This window comes from Manis javanica, chromosome X, assembly GCF_040802235.1.
Source record: "Manis javanica isolate MJ-LG chromosome X, MJ_LKY, whole genome shotgun sequence".
NCBI classification, from domain to species: domain Eukaryota; kingdom Metazoa; phylum Chordata; class Mammalia; order Pholidota; family Manidae; genus Manis; species Manis javanica.
Window position 1 is genome coordinate 9,051,539 of NC_133174.1, and position 16,250 is coordinate 9,067,788.

The 16,250-nt window shown below is 38.8% G+C and overlaps 1 protein-coding gene across 5 annotated transcripts in view; it reads left to right on the forward strand.

Moving 5' to 3' along the window:
* GLRA2 (glycine receptor alpha 2) overlaps nucleotides 1-16,250 on the forward strand; it is a 161,805-nt gene that overhangs the window by 63,209 nt on the left and 82,346 nt on the right. For all 5 annotated transcript variants that reach the window (XM_037020430.2, XM_037020427.2, XM_037020429.2 and 2 more), the window contains 2 exons: nucleotides 1,592-1,729; nucleotides 3,359-3,573. In XM_037020430.2, coding sequence (XP_036876325.1) covers nucleotides 1,592-1,729; nucleotides 3,359-3,573 — 353 coding nt within the window. The remainder of the gene's footprint in view (nucleotides 1-1,591; nucleotides 1,730-3,358; nucleotides 3,574-16,250) is intronic.

Here is a 16,250-nt window from a genome sequence, read left to right on the forward strand (position 1 = left end):
ACTTTCTCTGTCAAACAGCAACCATAGCTGTCCTCTGCGGCTCCTCCTAGGCTTTAAAAAATCCAATTAGTAAACATGCTTGGTCCTTGCAGGACCTGGACGTAAAGAAATCACAGAAGCAGCGATGTGATTATACATTTAGCATTTATGTGCTTATTCACTAACTTTGAATGTGAAGGGTGGGAAATATTTTAGACTTCTACCCTCATATTATCTCCTCCTTCCCCACCTCTGTGCCTCTTCTGCCTGCCCCAGGCTGGGGCTTCCGGGTAGCTGACAAGAACTATTATTGTGGTAGCCAGCAAGAAGCTTACCAGACAAGGATATGGAGTGTTTGGTGAGCCTCCAGCATTTATTGGAGATACCCAAGAAGTAGTCATACAGTGTTGCACTGGAAGAGACAGGGCTGGTCATTATCTCTGTGGACCATTAGTGCTTGTACAGGGTCCTATTTGTAATTCCTTACTTTCTGTGTTATTTCTGGCTTTGAATGGAAAAGGTGGTGCAAAGAAAAAAGAAAGTAGATTCCAATTAACTTCGCCATTGATTTCTGGGTAGCTTTGGTGAGTCACTATCTTGCAGTAAACAAGAATAAGGATCCATAAACTTAATAAACATGCTGAGGTTATAGCTAGCCAAGACCTCACATAATATCCCTTGCCTTTCTCACTCTCACTGTAGAGTTCAAATATCACAAACAAAGGTGGAGGGGAGAGAAATGATACCTGAAGGAAGAGTCCAGCCTTCATTCCTAGGCTGCAGAAAGATCCAGAAGCACTTGACACATAATGACCTAGTTAGCAGGACCTTGGAGATTAACAGCTAATTTTGGTTTACTAAACTGATAACAATTTTAGTTTAGATGGTTCAGGAGTCATATAACAATATGATCTGACATAATAGAAAATCTGTTCTACTTCATATTTATCATTGTGATGACTGTGCCCATTTTGCAAGACACTAGCACAAACTAAATGCTTGATTTGCATATTCTGCAACTTCCTCTTAGGTTACCTGCCTAGAGCCTTCCCCACTTGCTAAAGTAACTGAGGGTTGACCGTAAGGACTGACAATATCAGCCTTCTGAAAACAAAGCTAATAGACCCTAAGAGAGGGGCCAAGTTTGTAATGGGAACGTTCTAGGCAGGCCTACGATGAATTGATTCTCATTAAAAAAAAGAATACTTTTCATTTGAAATACTAAGACTGCTACCATCAATTGGATGGTCTTAGTAGATTGCCCCAGACACAGCTCTTCCAAGTAGACAGTCTCCAAGTGATTTTTATGTTTGTTTACTTGTTTGTTCTTCAGAAAGATTTAGCTAATAAAGAAGGCAGAAGAAAATGCACTTTTTAGGTTCCATTCTCTCATTACACAGAAAAACCTCATTCAGAAATAGCTTGCTGTCTCCAACTTCTTTGGCCCAATGACATGTAGTTGTGATGATTGCAGCCCTTCTATTTAAAATGTTCTTGAATTGATTATGTGTCTGCTTTAGAAAATGTCCTTGTTTGTTTCTTTACGTGGCTAGACTTTCAAGCTTTCTTGGAAAGATGCATTCAATTTTTCACTATGATTTGTTTACTCCAGTTGGGTACACAATGAATGACTTGATATTTGAGTGGTTAAGTGATGGTCCAGTTCAAGTTGCTGAAGGATTGACCCTACCCCAGTTTATTTTGAAAGAAGAGAAGGAACTCGGCTACTGCACAAAGCACTACAACACAGGTCAGTTTTCTTTCAGCTGCTAACCCCAAGTGGGCTCCACCTGCAGCTTGGGGTGATAAGGTATCATAGCTGCATATTTATCAAGAAAATGGAGCTACAAAGCATGGACCTGGGCTTGGCTCAACACCCTCTTGATAGATAAAATGCCTGTATCCTCTGGAATAGGTCCGTGAGCACAGCAGATAATTTCACCAAAAAGGAGAGAAGGAAAGAGATTTGGGAATCTTTTGCTGTTCTCTTATGGACCATCTGCTGTCAAATGAGTCTAAGAAAAGGCATATGAGACCTTGGAAGCAGTGCAGGAAGCATATAAATTCTGGCCTGTTCCTGGCATCCACGTGTGACATTGGATCCTCAGGTCAATTTGTACTCTCTGCCCTAGTGGAAAAGAGGAATAATAACACAGGTCTTGTCTTTGTAAATCCAGAAATCCAGCTGCTGTACTCTCTAGTCCTAGACAGGAAAAGGAGTCTGGGTGAAAATCAGCTGGCAGGAAATCAGTTGGCTCTCAAGTCATGCATTGTCAGTAGTACTGACAGGCACATGGGATAGGGGTAGAATATGAGGCGATAGCTACAAGTGGGCATCTGGTGTTACTTGAAAAATTATGCCTGCCCAGTAAAGTTGATGGCTTTTCCTACAAAGGTCCTGGTTTCTGATGCCACACAAGCTGATCATGCACAGGCAATTGAGACATGATGGTTTATTCAGTGACCGCTCCAGGTCCCTTGCTGAGTAGAATGGTCAATGAACGCCAGTTGCAGAAATCAACAGGATTTTCTATGAAGTAGCTAAAACCTGATTCCAAGGTGTTCTTCCTGACCAAGAAGAATCCAACTCTCTAATTTGTGTGGACTAAGTCAAATTAAGTTCTGGGGTTCTAACTTCAAGCCAATTAAAGAGAAAGAAAAGTGGCAAGGAGCAGGAACATCTGTCTCTTAATAGCATGTTAAATGTTTTAATATCTTTACATGTACTCCTTTTTATAGGCAATATAACAATATGAACAGACGCTAGGAATATTCTAAACATCCCCAGGCAATTACTCATAAGGCTAGGAAATTTTCACAGTGACTAGATTATATATATATGGCTTATACAAATGTATATTTTTTCTTGCTATTGATAACACAAAGATAGATGCACAATTATTCAAGTACTTTGGGAGCCCCATGTGAAGTCTACACTTCTGGAGGAAATGGTTTCAACTATTACATATTATGTGTTATATATTATATGCTGTATAGTATAGGCTACACATCTATATGGTAGGTTATATACTGTACATTCTTTATGACATATTAGAACCCCACATGTGAATATTTTATTTCCACTGGTAAATTTATGAGTCTTATAAATTCCAAAGCTCTGTTTAAATAATCAAGCTGTAACAAGCACAAATTTGGAAAATTAGATATGCCACATGGTTTTGGTCCAGCGACTCTTTAGATCACTCATTCTCATACTATCATTTTCATGACTTGAAAAAGAGTTGAATTCGTTATATTTTTTATGCAATCTTCCAAATCTATCTGTACTACTCTTTAAAAAAAATAAAAATAAAGTGGGAGGCTGGAATGGGAAAGATAAATTCAAATTGGATTTTAAATGATCATTTCCTGCTTCTAGGAAAGTTTACCTGCATTGAGGTCAAGTTTCATCTGGAACGTCAGATGGGATATTATTTGATCCAGATGTACATCCCCAGTCTGTTGATTGTCATTTTGTCCTGGGTCTCCTTTTGGATAAATATGGATGCAGCCCCTGCCAGGGTTGCACTGGGCATCACCACAGTCTTAACGATGACCACCCAGAGTTCAGGTTCCAGGGCATCTCTGCCAAAGGTAAGAAATCTCCTCACTTGATAACTGATCGGAGAGGTTTGTCAAAGGACTGGTGGGCTGGAGAATTCTGTGAAGGCAAATGCAGGATGAGAACAGAGACCTGAGTTTGAGAGAATTAGAGCTCGGAGGAAATGGGGGACCTTCACAATTAGATCATTTAGGGGAAAGGGAAGTCAGGGTTGAGAGAGAAGAAGAATGAGCAGAGGTAGAAACGAGGCTCAGGAATTCTGCCTACGAAGCCATTGAGTGCTTTTGACCTCATGTTATTTATGAAGCCATGCAGCCATGAAGCTTGCAGGAATTGGAGCAAGATTAATGCAACTTGTGCTATATTATCAAGTATTCATTGGTGAGGCTATTGTGATTCATATACTCAGTGAAGTCATCTACAATAATAAAAGTCTGAATTAAGTTCCTGGAAGTTTGCACAGAAAAGCCACATCAATGAGTATGTATAAGAAATGAATGTATAATATTAGGGTGTAGCAAATCAGATACGTGAATCTTTGCTGTGCCTTAATTTACCTTAATGGCTGATCCACCACTATTTTCAAGTAACACAGTTACCTAGAGAAGGAACATTGGATGCATGGTGAAATTTCCAGCAACTGTGGCAGGCTGACAGAAAAGTGTGGGGTGGATATCAGGGACACAAATAATAATCTACAATGGCTGCATAATCTATTTTTATGTAAGGCAAGCCCTCTGTATTTATAAATATTGCTTAAGCAAGTAATGACAAATGTCCTGTCTGTGAAATGCCCCAACACCCCAAAAGTGTGACTGTGTGTATTTCCCCCTTTCACTGAATACATTGAATTGTTGGCTTCAATTTTCCAGGAGTATGAGTTCGATTTAGCATTCAGTATACACTGTCTCATACTCCAAAACCCAGTTCCAGAAAATAATTGAGATGTAATCCCGTATCTCTGCTGGCTTCAGCTTATGTTCAGTTGTGCTGCATTTGACATGATGGGAAATGTTAGATCATGTTCCACATTATCTCCTATATTGGAAGATAAGGCGACATATGGAGGAGCTCTGTGGCTATAATAAGGTGCACTGAATACTGGGACAATAGTTATACAAACTTTTCAAGTTCCATGCCTCCAAAGATAAATATTGGATTTTGTATGTTAATGGAGAACAGAAGAGATCTTTCTCTGACACTTTATTTTCTAGAATAACAAATAGTACAGAATACCTGCATTGTATTTCTATTGGAATACAGATATCAAAAGTACTAACAGCTTTTTTCCAGCTACATAATCACAAATCAATTTTACATAATAGAAATTCGAATCCACTGTGCCCCCTCCTAAATAGGCTCGTTTGCTTGATTCTCGTTAGTTACTACTCCCATCAGTAGATGTTATGCCATCAAACCAGAGATGTATTTTATAATTTAATAGTATTGGTGACAAATTGTAAGCAGATAATGTCAAAACATAAGACATTTAGCCTCCAACCACTCATTGCTATGAAAACAGGCATTCATTTTCAGAATGGGAGCTTGAGTTTTGACAAATTTGTTATTCATTCTTATTAGCTATTATGATTCTGTATCAGTGGTCAAAACTATTGCTAAACAAATGGTCACTCATCAGTGATCTTTGTATGTGAAGGCAATCAGGAACTGAGATAAACCAAAAGAGGGTATAATCAAAAATCATTTTATACTTGGCTCTGAGCTCACAGCAGGTTTAATTCCCTATGTATATTTTTCTTGGGTTATTATTAAACATGCTTGGCCCTCAACTGACTGTGGGGAGATGTGACTCATATGGATGACAGTGAGAAAGGAAAATGGGATAAAAAGTGAGTCATGGAAGATAAAGAGTTTACCATACACTTACACACACACACACACACACACACACACACACACACACACACACACACACACACACATTTTAATTTATAAACACTGCAGTCCCTAAGCAGATGCTTACACTATGTTAATTGTACAGTTGCTTCAGGGCCTATGACAACACCCTTTACAGAGCAGGCATGCACATTGCACTTTAAAAATAAGACATGCTTGTTAGAGAAAAGATACAAAACACAGAAAATACATTAATGTTAACCATCCAGTAAATAACTGTTAAGACTTTAGTGTATTTCCTTCCAGCCATTTTTTTCTATGCACATCTATAGGCAAGCCCATACACATGCGCACACAAAAAATTGAGATCAAACTTTTTTAGTTTTATACTATGTGTCATTTCCCACAGCATTACAAATCTAACATGCATATAATTTGCAATGACTTAAGAGTCTATCTGATGTATTAACCATCATTTATTTTATCATCTTTGATATTCAGGATTTTTTTTTTGCTTTTCTAAGTGTGATTATTATAAATATATTTGTATATGAGTGTTTGTGTATCACTGTGTTCTAAAAGCTATATGTGTACATTTTAAAAAATCTTATTTTGCAATGCAAAAAAGAAGAAACTGAGGATGATTAGAGTGAATGACAGACGTTCTATGGGAAAATGCCCAGTGGGATGTATATTCCAGTCAGGCAAAAACTTGGTCTTGTTCATCATGTTAACTTCAACACCTGGAACAGTGTGGGGCTTAGACTAGATGATCAATAAATCCTCACTGAATGGATAAATTATTAATTCAAACAGCCATGTTTCCCCATGCGAGACCATGTAGAAGATAAAATAGACTTGAAGCAGAATCTGTAGGCAAAAGTTTTATAGAAAAATATTAGGGTTTAATATATGGAAGAATCTCATAATAATCTAATAATATGACATATACCCTAGAGGAATGGAATTTCTCTAGAAGAGTATGTCTCCCTTTCCAGAAGTTCTCAAGTAGACTTTGGCAAATTGAGCACATATCCACAAAGATATGTTTTTGAAAAACAGGTAGGCCTGGATTTAAATCTTAGAGCCTTCACTTCGTTTAGCCTCTCTAAGCCTGTGTCTTCATTTCTAAAATGAGAATATTATCTACCCCTTTCAAAAATGAAATGAGTAAGAGATGAGGCATTGCCTACATGTTATTTAACCCAGTTTTTGTAGATGGTAGTTTTTGGAGACTTGAGTAATTCATTCTGTTTATTTTTGTTGTTATTAGCCCCTATCCATATGTAATAGATAGGACTGCTCCATGGGACAGGTGGCTACATTAGAAGTCTCACAAAGGGCCTTGTGAATATACAACACCATGTCTTTAGATGGCCCGTTATCTGTTCATAGTTATGCTGCCGATGACATGAACCAAAGTTTACGTATGTGTCTGTGTACACGTATGCATGTGTTTTTCATAGGTAGGCAGTTTATTGAATGGGTTAAGCTCTAGGGGGTCTGAATAAACAATGGCTCTATTTTTTTCAATCGCTACCATCAAGTAGCCTCAGTTGGCTGTTTTCCTTGCCTCCGGAGGAGACTTCAGAAAGATTCCATTGGTTCTCATGTCAATACTATATGCCATGTCATCAGATCCATAATGAACAAATGTGTATTTTGCAACTTAAAGACAACTGAAGTATTGGTGATAAATACTTTAAGACAGCATTATCAGATTTCTAAAAAACCATCTAGCCTGAAACAAAACTTCATTCTCATACCCAGTTCGATGTTCTGTCCCTTCCTTGCTCCCAGCTCAGGCCTGACCTTTGGTTTGAAGTTGTGCAGCAAGGTGGGCACACTGTCTGTTCCTTCACAGCTCCTCCCCTTGCTTTTCCAATTCTCTTCTCCACTCCTGTTGCTGACTTCATGACTATTGAGGGCTGAGGGTGAAAGGGTAGATGGAAGAAAGTTGTATATGACTGACACTGTTGTGTTCTAACTCTTGACTTCTCTAATGGCAAAGCTCCCAATGCCAGCTTTCTTGTAAGTTGAACTTGAGTTCTTTGGAGATTCCTGGAGGTCCCACACACTACACCATTCCTGGATGAGTAATACACTCTCTGGCTGATGTCTTATAATCCCCTCTTCACTGTTGCCTCCTGGCATATATCTCGTTTAACGTCTTACTCCCAGAGTCTCCTTACTCAAGTAGACAGCATTCATGGTTGACATGTTTTCAAGATGATTCACATCTGGCTATCTTCCACACCATTTATTTGGCCCACCAAGAACACGCATTCTTGTCTTGTTAAATAGTGGAAATGCAATTTAACTCTTAATCTAACTTTATCCCACCAATCTTGGATGTGCCAGCTAGTCTACAGCCTTTAGAATTTATCCAGGTAGGAAACAAGTATTATATATGTTTCCATATAAAACCCACACTACTGAGGACCTATGACCGGTTTTCCTAAGAACACTTCTGCATTCTGATCCAGGGGCAAGTTGGAATTTCAGCAGCTTAGCACATATATGACATGTGAAAGAGATGCAGTCTCTTCTCTTACTTGGGTAGGAATAAATGCCTTCTCCCCATCTTTAGGAGAGTAAGGAAAAATGCCACAGCGCTGTCAATATCCACAAATTCCATTACTTCAATTAATTCTTTTCAAATATCTAGACTTCCATAATAATACAAGGTGTTGGGTGTAATGGTCTCTAGATAGCATTTGCTTTCTTCTAGAAAGTCCTATATCCTGCATGCACATGCATAGTCTTCCTTCAGTGAGGTTTTCATTGAAATTCTGAGATAAGAATATCCCATTCCCATACTTTAACACTTATAAACAAAGAGGCTTAATTTTAGAGTTTTACCCCTATGAGGACAAGGACTCCACTGATTTTGTCCATGTTTACATACTTACCACTTAGCACAACACCTGGCTCTTAGTAGGTGCTCAGTAAAGAGTCAGTTAGTGAATGAATAAACAGTGCTAAAAAGACTTGTAGTCAAGTGGCATTCCAAGTATAATTTAATTGGGAGTTCATTTGTCCATTCATTTATTCAACTAACATTTATCGAATGTCTTCTCTGTGCTACTCATTGTGCTAGGGGCTGGGGAAATCAAAGATAAATAAAACATAGTCCCTACCGTCAGGGGCTTATAATCTGGTATGTTAGAGACAAACACTTGGAAGGGTTGGTGATTACTGACCAATGTGGAATATTAAGAACATCAAGGAGGATACCTAACTTATTAAATGGAAGAGGAGGATATGGAGGGGAAGCGTGGGAGAGAAGGAGAGAAGTAGAGAGCCAGAGAAGGAGGGAGAGAAGGAGCAGTGTTAGGAAAATGGCCTGAAGGAGGGAGCCTGAGCTGAATCCACGAAGCAGCCCAAATAGGTGAGGTAGGAAGTGATAAAGGTCATTCTGGGCAATGAGGCCTTCCTATTCATAATATTTGGTCTACACTTATAAAATAAGCTTTTCTAGAAGACAATCTTGGCATGTTTCCAACATGCTTCACAAATTTTAAACTAATTTCAAGTAAGAAACTTGTGTTTATTGATTCCAAGTTAATTTCCTGCCTTCCTGCCAACCAAAGTTTTTGTGGTTCCTGTTTTGTTTGGTTTGATTTGGTTTTCAGAGGTTCAATCTCTTCCCTAAATATGGGAAAATGAAATACCAGCATGATACCTGTTCCATAGGTACCTTCCCATTTGAAGCTGTAAAACCAGATTTTTAAATATACCTCTTTGCCAGCCTCCAAGAAGCTGTTGTGCTGGTAACGTTCTAACTGTTGAGAGCATAAAAACCCTAGAGGCAGACTAAAGGCTGGGTGTATTGTTGTCTTTCCAACTCACAGGATACCGAGATGAATTGAATAGAAGGCTATGAAACATAAGGCAGGCTTTGAGTGTGGCCACTGTCAAACATTTATTTTCCTTTACTTTGAGTTTGTTATTATAGCTGAATGATTTGCAGTCACTCCTCAGTGTGTCTTGAGTCCTCATTTGTGGCTGCAGTCCAGAGACTGCAGAGATGAGAGTGTTGGTAGGGGACAGTTGGGATGACATGAGTGTGCAGGTGACTGACAGGTCCATAACCATCTCCTTGGAGCAAGGATCCAGGGGCATTATCTTTAGCCATTATTAACTGAGATGCCCTATTTCTCATATAAGGAAATTTCCCCTTACTTTTCAGCCATCTGGTCAACCAATAGCAGCTGGACTATTTCAAGCAGCTGCCAAACTCAGGACAGTTTGGAACTTAAAACAAAAGAGGCCATAATCCTGCCATATTTAGTCTTTCTTTATTCTCCACAAAAATGTTTCTTTCTAGAGACTGCAGTAAGAAAAACTATGAAAGCAGTAAAACTGATACCCACAGAAGTTTTGAAATAAGGATTTGTTTGGATGTCAGTTTTAACTCTAAAAAATAAAGATGATTGCTCCTTGAATCAGGTACCTCTCTGGATAACTGGGATGAATTTCCTAAGTCAGACTGGTATTTCTGAAAGAGGATGGGAACACTTTTGTTTCGTAAAATCAAGATTTTACCAAGTTATAGGGTAAAAGTTTGAAAAGAAAGCAAGCCACACTTTGGCAAATTGATCTGCAGGCCTGCTTGCTTTAACCAGATGCCTGTGTATGTGGGGGGAGACTTTTTTAAAGTTTCCCTTCTGACATTTCCTGAGCCACAGCAAACTGAAGAGCTGTTGATGTAGTGACTGTGAGATAAAAATATACAAAGAGATGATGTGTGTGAATTCTCTTGGGACAGAGCTAGAGCACCATTAGAACTTTAGTTCAGGCATGTTGCTGGCAGCCTTTCAGGGAAACTGATGGTGGGAGAGACTACCCAGGCTGCGCTTCTGCTCAAGTTCTCATGAGGCTCATGAATCGTTTTGGGATAGCATTTTGAGGTTCAAGATTATTTTGCACTGTCTTCCCATCTCACTAAAATGGGTAACTCCATCTGGGCCATACAGCCTAACTGTCTTTGCTTCTTATAAATGCTACACACTGAGGAAAAAGTGAACTATTATGGAGCACATGCTACATACTCAGGGTATAAGACATGATAAAACTTCTGTCCTTAAGAAGAATGACATATATATAAAATAGATTATAATTCAGTAATGTAAGGGTAATGGGGTAGATTTTTTACAGAAGTGGCTGTAATAATTCCCTTCTCTAAATCTATTAGCCTTTGGGTTATAGTTCCCTCCCACATTCACGGCAACCTGACCACGTGACTTGTCTTGGCCAATGAGATAATGGCAAATGGGATATAAACAGAGACTTGAGAAATGCTTGCATACTGTAGCTAGCTTTCTCCTGCTGCTCTTGGGATCCTTTGAACACCACTATGTGAATAAGCCCAGGCTAGCCTGTTGAATGATGAGAGATGCATGGCCCAGTTATCTCAATTACCAAGATGATAGCCCCTAACTGCCACTTCCTTGCTCAGTGCTCCAGGCACACTAGCCTCTTACTGTTTCCTGAATATGCCAGGCACATGCTATCACTCCCAGGCCTTTGTAATGACTGTTCTCTGTGCCTGGATTGCTCTGCACCGATAGCCACATGACTAACTTCTCCAGGTTTTCCATCTTCATTCAAATCTTACCTTCTCAATAAAGCCTGTTGTGGCCTTTATCATCTCACCCATGCCCTCATCAACACCTTGACCCAATGCAACTTTTCAATATTTCTTGTTTCCTCACTTATTTTATTACCTTATAGCAACACTATGATTTATATCTAACTCAATTATGGATTCTATTTATTGTAAATTATCTGTTTCCCTTAGCTTGACCTTGAGCTCCTTCAGGAAGGCAAAGATCTTTATCTGGCTGACTCTCTATAACAGCACCTAGCCTACAGTATATGTTCAATAAATGTTTGTTGATTAAATGAATGTATATCTCTCAAGTCTAGTCATTAAGAAAAATCCATCTAACTCTTCTCTAGGATATGAAATGAATAAAAGTGAACCCACATATCCAGGGCTCATCTTTCCTTAACTGACTATTCTTTGCCGCAGAGAATCCCAGCTGCCTACATTATGTTACTCTAACATAATTATTTTGTAAAGCTTCATTTCTCTGACTGTCTCAAGTAGTGCTTATATCCATTTTGCTTTGATAGCTATTTCTTACAGAGCAATCTAACCAAAGAAATAATAATAATAATAAAGCAATGGTTTAGATGGGAAGGCATCCGGACAGGCTATTTTTATCTGTTTTGCTTCCTCAGCACTGCCACAGCTGACTTGGGGGTTTCACAGCGTGCCCACGCAAGGGTCCATTTTCCCTTCTCGGTCCTCCAGTCTTGTTTGGATGCAAGTGTATTCCTTGAATTCTGATAAAAGCAGCTGGGGGTCTCTTCATCTGAGCGCTCGACAGCCACTCTGGGCCAGAGGTGCAGCCCCATATTCTTCCACAGGGCCCCAAACCTCAGAACATAGCCTCTTTTCTTTCCCTAACAAAAACGAAGTGGGGTTTTGTTTTCCTCCAATTCTAATGTGTTATGAAAGCTATCTATGATTTGAACCTAACGATTGTTTCGGACTGCATCTAGGACTTGAGAGGCCATGACCTCCAATCTGAAACAAACTGCTTGGTATGTCTAAAGCAAACAATTTTCCATCCCTCACCAAAACAAGGGCATGACCCCATTTGGCTTTCTAAACTGACTATGCTTAGTGAAACTAGAACATAAAATATTTTCCAAACTACACATAAACTGATCTTATAAAATCCTAAATTTTTGTGTTGTGAGCAGAAGAAGGGGGCTTCAGCAATCCCGTTAAGGATGAGAAAACTGATACTGTGAAGATGAATTCACTTCCCATTTTTTAAGATCTGGTTGAAGTGGATGCCATTTCTCACACGAAGCCCATCAAATGTAAAGGGCCTCTCTCTCTTCCTTGCCTCCACGGTAGTTTGTCTTATATCAGTCATTGCATTTGGACTTACAGCTTAGCGATCATGGCCCAGGTGTACTTGCTCTTACACATGGTGACCTCCTTGAAGGAAGGACCATATATTGTTCAACTCTACATTACCCATGTGACTTACGTAGAAGAGGCCCTCAGTAGCTCTTGTCGAAGTACTGTAAGAGGACTGTGTTCAGTGGTTCCTGATGTTCTGTGATCAGAGTAAGAGTTAATGCTGGAGTGTAGTTGGCTTGATGAGGAAGTGTCACTAAAGTAGGAGGTCTCAACCTTTGCTGCACATTAGAATCAGCTAAGAAGATTTGAAAGCTTTCCCAGACCCCACCACAGACAAATTAAACCGAACTTTCTGGCAGTAGAGCCCAGGCCTCAGAATTTTTTTAAGTTTGCCCAGATGATTTTAATATGCAGCCAGAGCTAAGAACTGTGGTTCTAAATTTTATTATTGTCTGGGGAAGTCTTCTCAACATATTTATCATGTGTCAGAATACATATTCATTTAAACTTCACAACACTGTGAACTAGATACTATTATTGTCTTCACTTTGTACATGAGCATACTAAGGCATAAAGGGGTTAATATAACTTGCTCAAGTTCACAAACAGCTAGACCTTGAACTCTGGCAGTCTGACTCTGAGTTGCATGATTAATCATATGCCACACGTCCTTTCATAGTTAGCTATTGAGTTCCTTCTACATGCCTGGCAGTGTGCTAAACCCTTTACATAGGTCATCTTACAGCAAACATATGAGGTAAATACTATTTTGCATCACCTCAGTTTACAGGTAGGGAAACTGAAACATAAAGAGGTTAAGCAATTGGCCCACAGTTATGCTTCTAGCAAGTGAAGAACCAAGATTCAAACCACTGGTCAATTCAAATCCTCCCAAAGGAAGAACGGAAAGTTTTAAGTTCCATCACATTGTCCATGCCATGCTAATTACAGGTGGAAGTTTTTGACTGTGAGATAAGTTATTTTTAAGGCTCTGAAGTCCCTGTCTTTGGCTGTGTATATTGCATTCACTGTGTATATGCAGTTGGCATCTTCGTTCATCATTCTGATGAAGAGACAATGCTTGCCTGATTGCCCTTTCTGTTTCATAGTCTGAGTAACTTATAATGGTTCCTGAGGCTTTCATTACACATTCCTCCTCAGCAGACTTTCTAACTGAACTCAGCTGCTGTTTATTGCTTCTATCAGCTATAGCCATTTTAACCATCATTTCCATCAACTCACATGTGTGATTATGTTAAGAGACCAACCAAGTATAAGCCATTGTCCATCAGTAACAACTAAAAGGTTGAACAAAAGCAGACTGGAAGACCATCAACAACAAAATGATTAAATACATTGTGGCCTGTTCATATAATAAAATACTAGATGGAAATAAAAATGTAAGCACTGCAGTCACACATAACAGAGATGACTCCTGCAAATTTAATGTTGAAGAGAAGTTAACAGCACAAAAAATATTCAGACAATACTAATCTGTAGTGTTCAAACTAGAGTTATGGTTGGATTTGGGAGGTAGCGAGGGACTAGTGATTGGGAGGTACTATGAGGGGTTGAGCTTCAAGAATTAATTAATGTTCCATTTCTTGACTTGGGTGGTGGTTATATGGACCTGTTCATTTTGTGGTGACTCATTGAACAGCACAGTTGTGAGTCTAGTTTTTTCTTTTTTGCAATATGAAGGGGATATTTTGGTTATAAAAAGATCAATAAAGGTTGCTTGGTAAAGCAAATAAATACAGGTTCCCCAAATACACATTTTTTGAATAATAAGTAACATTTTGGCAGAAGCCCATTTTTTTTTATCTTAGTACTTTCATTTTTTAAAATTTTGGTATCATTAATACACAATCACATGAGCAACACTGTGGTTACTAGATTCCCCCCATTATCAAGTCCCCACCACATACCCCATTACAGTCACTGTCTATCAGCCAAATAAGATGCTGTAGAGTCACTACTTGTTTTCTCTGTGCTATACTGCCTTCCCCGTGCCCCCTGCCCCTCCGCCTACATTATGTGTGCTAATCGTAATGCCCCATATTTCCCTTATCCCTCCCTTCCCACCCATCCTCCTCAGTCCCTTTCCCTTTGGTAACTGTTAGTCCATTCTTGGGTTCTGTGTTTCTGCTGCTGTTTTGTTCCTTCAGTTTTTGCTTTGTTCTTATACTCCACAGATGAGTGAAATCATTTGATACTTGTCTTTCTCCGCCTGGCTTATTTCACTGAGCATAAATACCTTCTAGCTCCATCCATGTTGTTGCAAATGGTAGGATTTGTTTTCTTCTTATGGCTGAATAATATTTCATTGTGTATATGTACCACCTCTTCTTTATCCATTCATCTACTGATGGACACTTAGGTTGCTTTCATTTCTTGGCTATTGTAAATAGTGCTGTGATAAACATAGGGGTGAATAAGTCTTTTTCAAACTGGGCTGCTGCATTCTTAGGGTAAATTACTAGAAGTGCAATTCCTGGGTCAAATGGTATTTCTATGTTTAGTTTTTTGAGGAACCTCCATACTGCTTTCCACAATGTTGAACTAATTTACATTCCCACCAGCAGTGTAGGAGGGTTCCCCTTTCTTCACAACCTCGCCAACATTTGTTGTTGTTTGTCTTTTGGATGTTGGCCATCCTAATTGGTGTGAGGTGATATTTCATTGTGATTTTATTTTGCATTTCTCTGATGATTAGGGATGTGGAGCATTTTTCATGTGCCTGTTGGCCATCTGAATTTCTTCTTTGGAGAACTGTCTGTTCAGCTCCTGTGCCCATTTTTTAATTGGCTTTTTTGCTTTCTGTTTGTTGAGGTGCATGAGTTCTTTATAGAATTTGGATGTCAACCCCTTATCGGATCTGTCATTTATGAATATATTCTCCCATACTGTAGGATGCCTTTTTGTTCTACTGATGGTGTCCTTTGCTGTACAGAAGCTTTTTAGTTTGATATGGTTTCACTTGTTCATTTTTGCTTTTTTTCCCCTTGCTTGGGGAGATATGTTCATGAAAAAGTTGCTCATGTTTATGTCCAAGAGATTTTTGCCTATGTTCTCTTCTAAGAGTTTTATGGTTTCATGACTTCCATTCAGGTCTTTCTTCCTTAAGTATTTTAATAAAGGAGTTTAAAAAAACCCAGATTGCACCAATAATGAACAAACAATAGAGAATACTCAAACCTTTAGGTAATTTCCTCTTCTCTCCCTTTTTAAAATAAAAATAACAAAAGCTGATATTCATTGTTTCTAGCTAGATTCAAGACCTGCTACTAAGTGCTTTTCATTCATATGTTATTTAATCCTTTTAACAACCCTATGAGCTAGATATTATTGGTCCTATTTTATAGATAAGTAACTTGAGACTCAAGGTTATACAACTAAAAGTGCCAAAGCCAGAATTCATTCAAATTTATCTGGACACTCAGCACTCTTCCTTTTTCACTACCTACTCTACCTTTCACCTTATAGTCAGCTTTTAAAGTGCATGTCCTTTATATGCCTGTTGCAGTCTATCTGCTTGAGGGTTGATTGATGGGATTCAAAGTATTCAGTCTTCAGATTCCTTCCATATTCTTAAATTATGTTTCACAGTTTTGAGTGATCATAATGGATTTTCCATCTAGTTTGGACTTCTCCCTGGAATAGTCCCACCCTTTATTTTGCTTCCCACTGCTACTTTCTGCTCACTTCCTAAATATTATTTTCTTATGGAAAGGGAAATTAACAGCTTTCAGTCATTGGGGAGAATCTGAAAGTACAAGATAGTAAAAAGACACTAGTACATAATAATGTTTCTTGCCCTATGTAACCCGAATTAAAACATCTCTAAAAAAGGGAATTAACATTTTGTAACTGGCTCATATAGAAGACCATTTCCCTCTACCCATA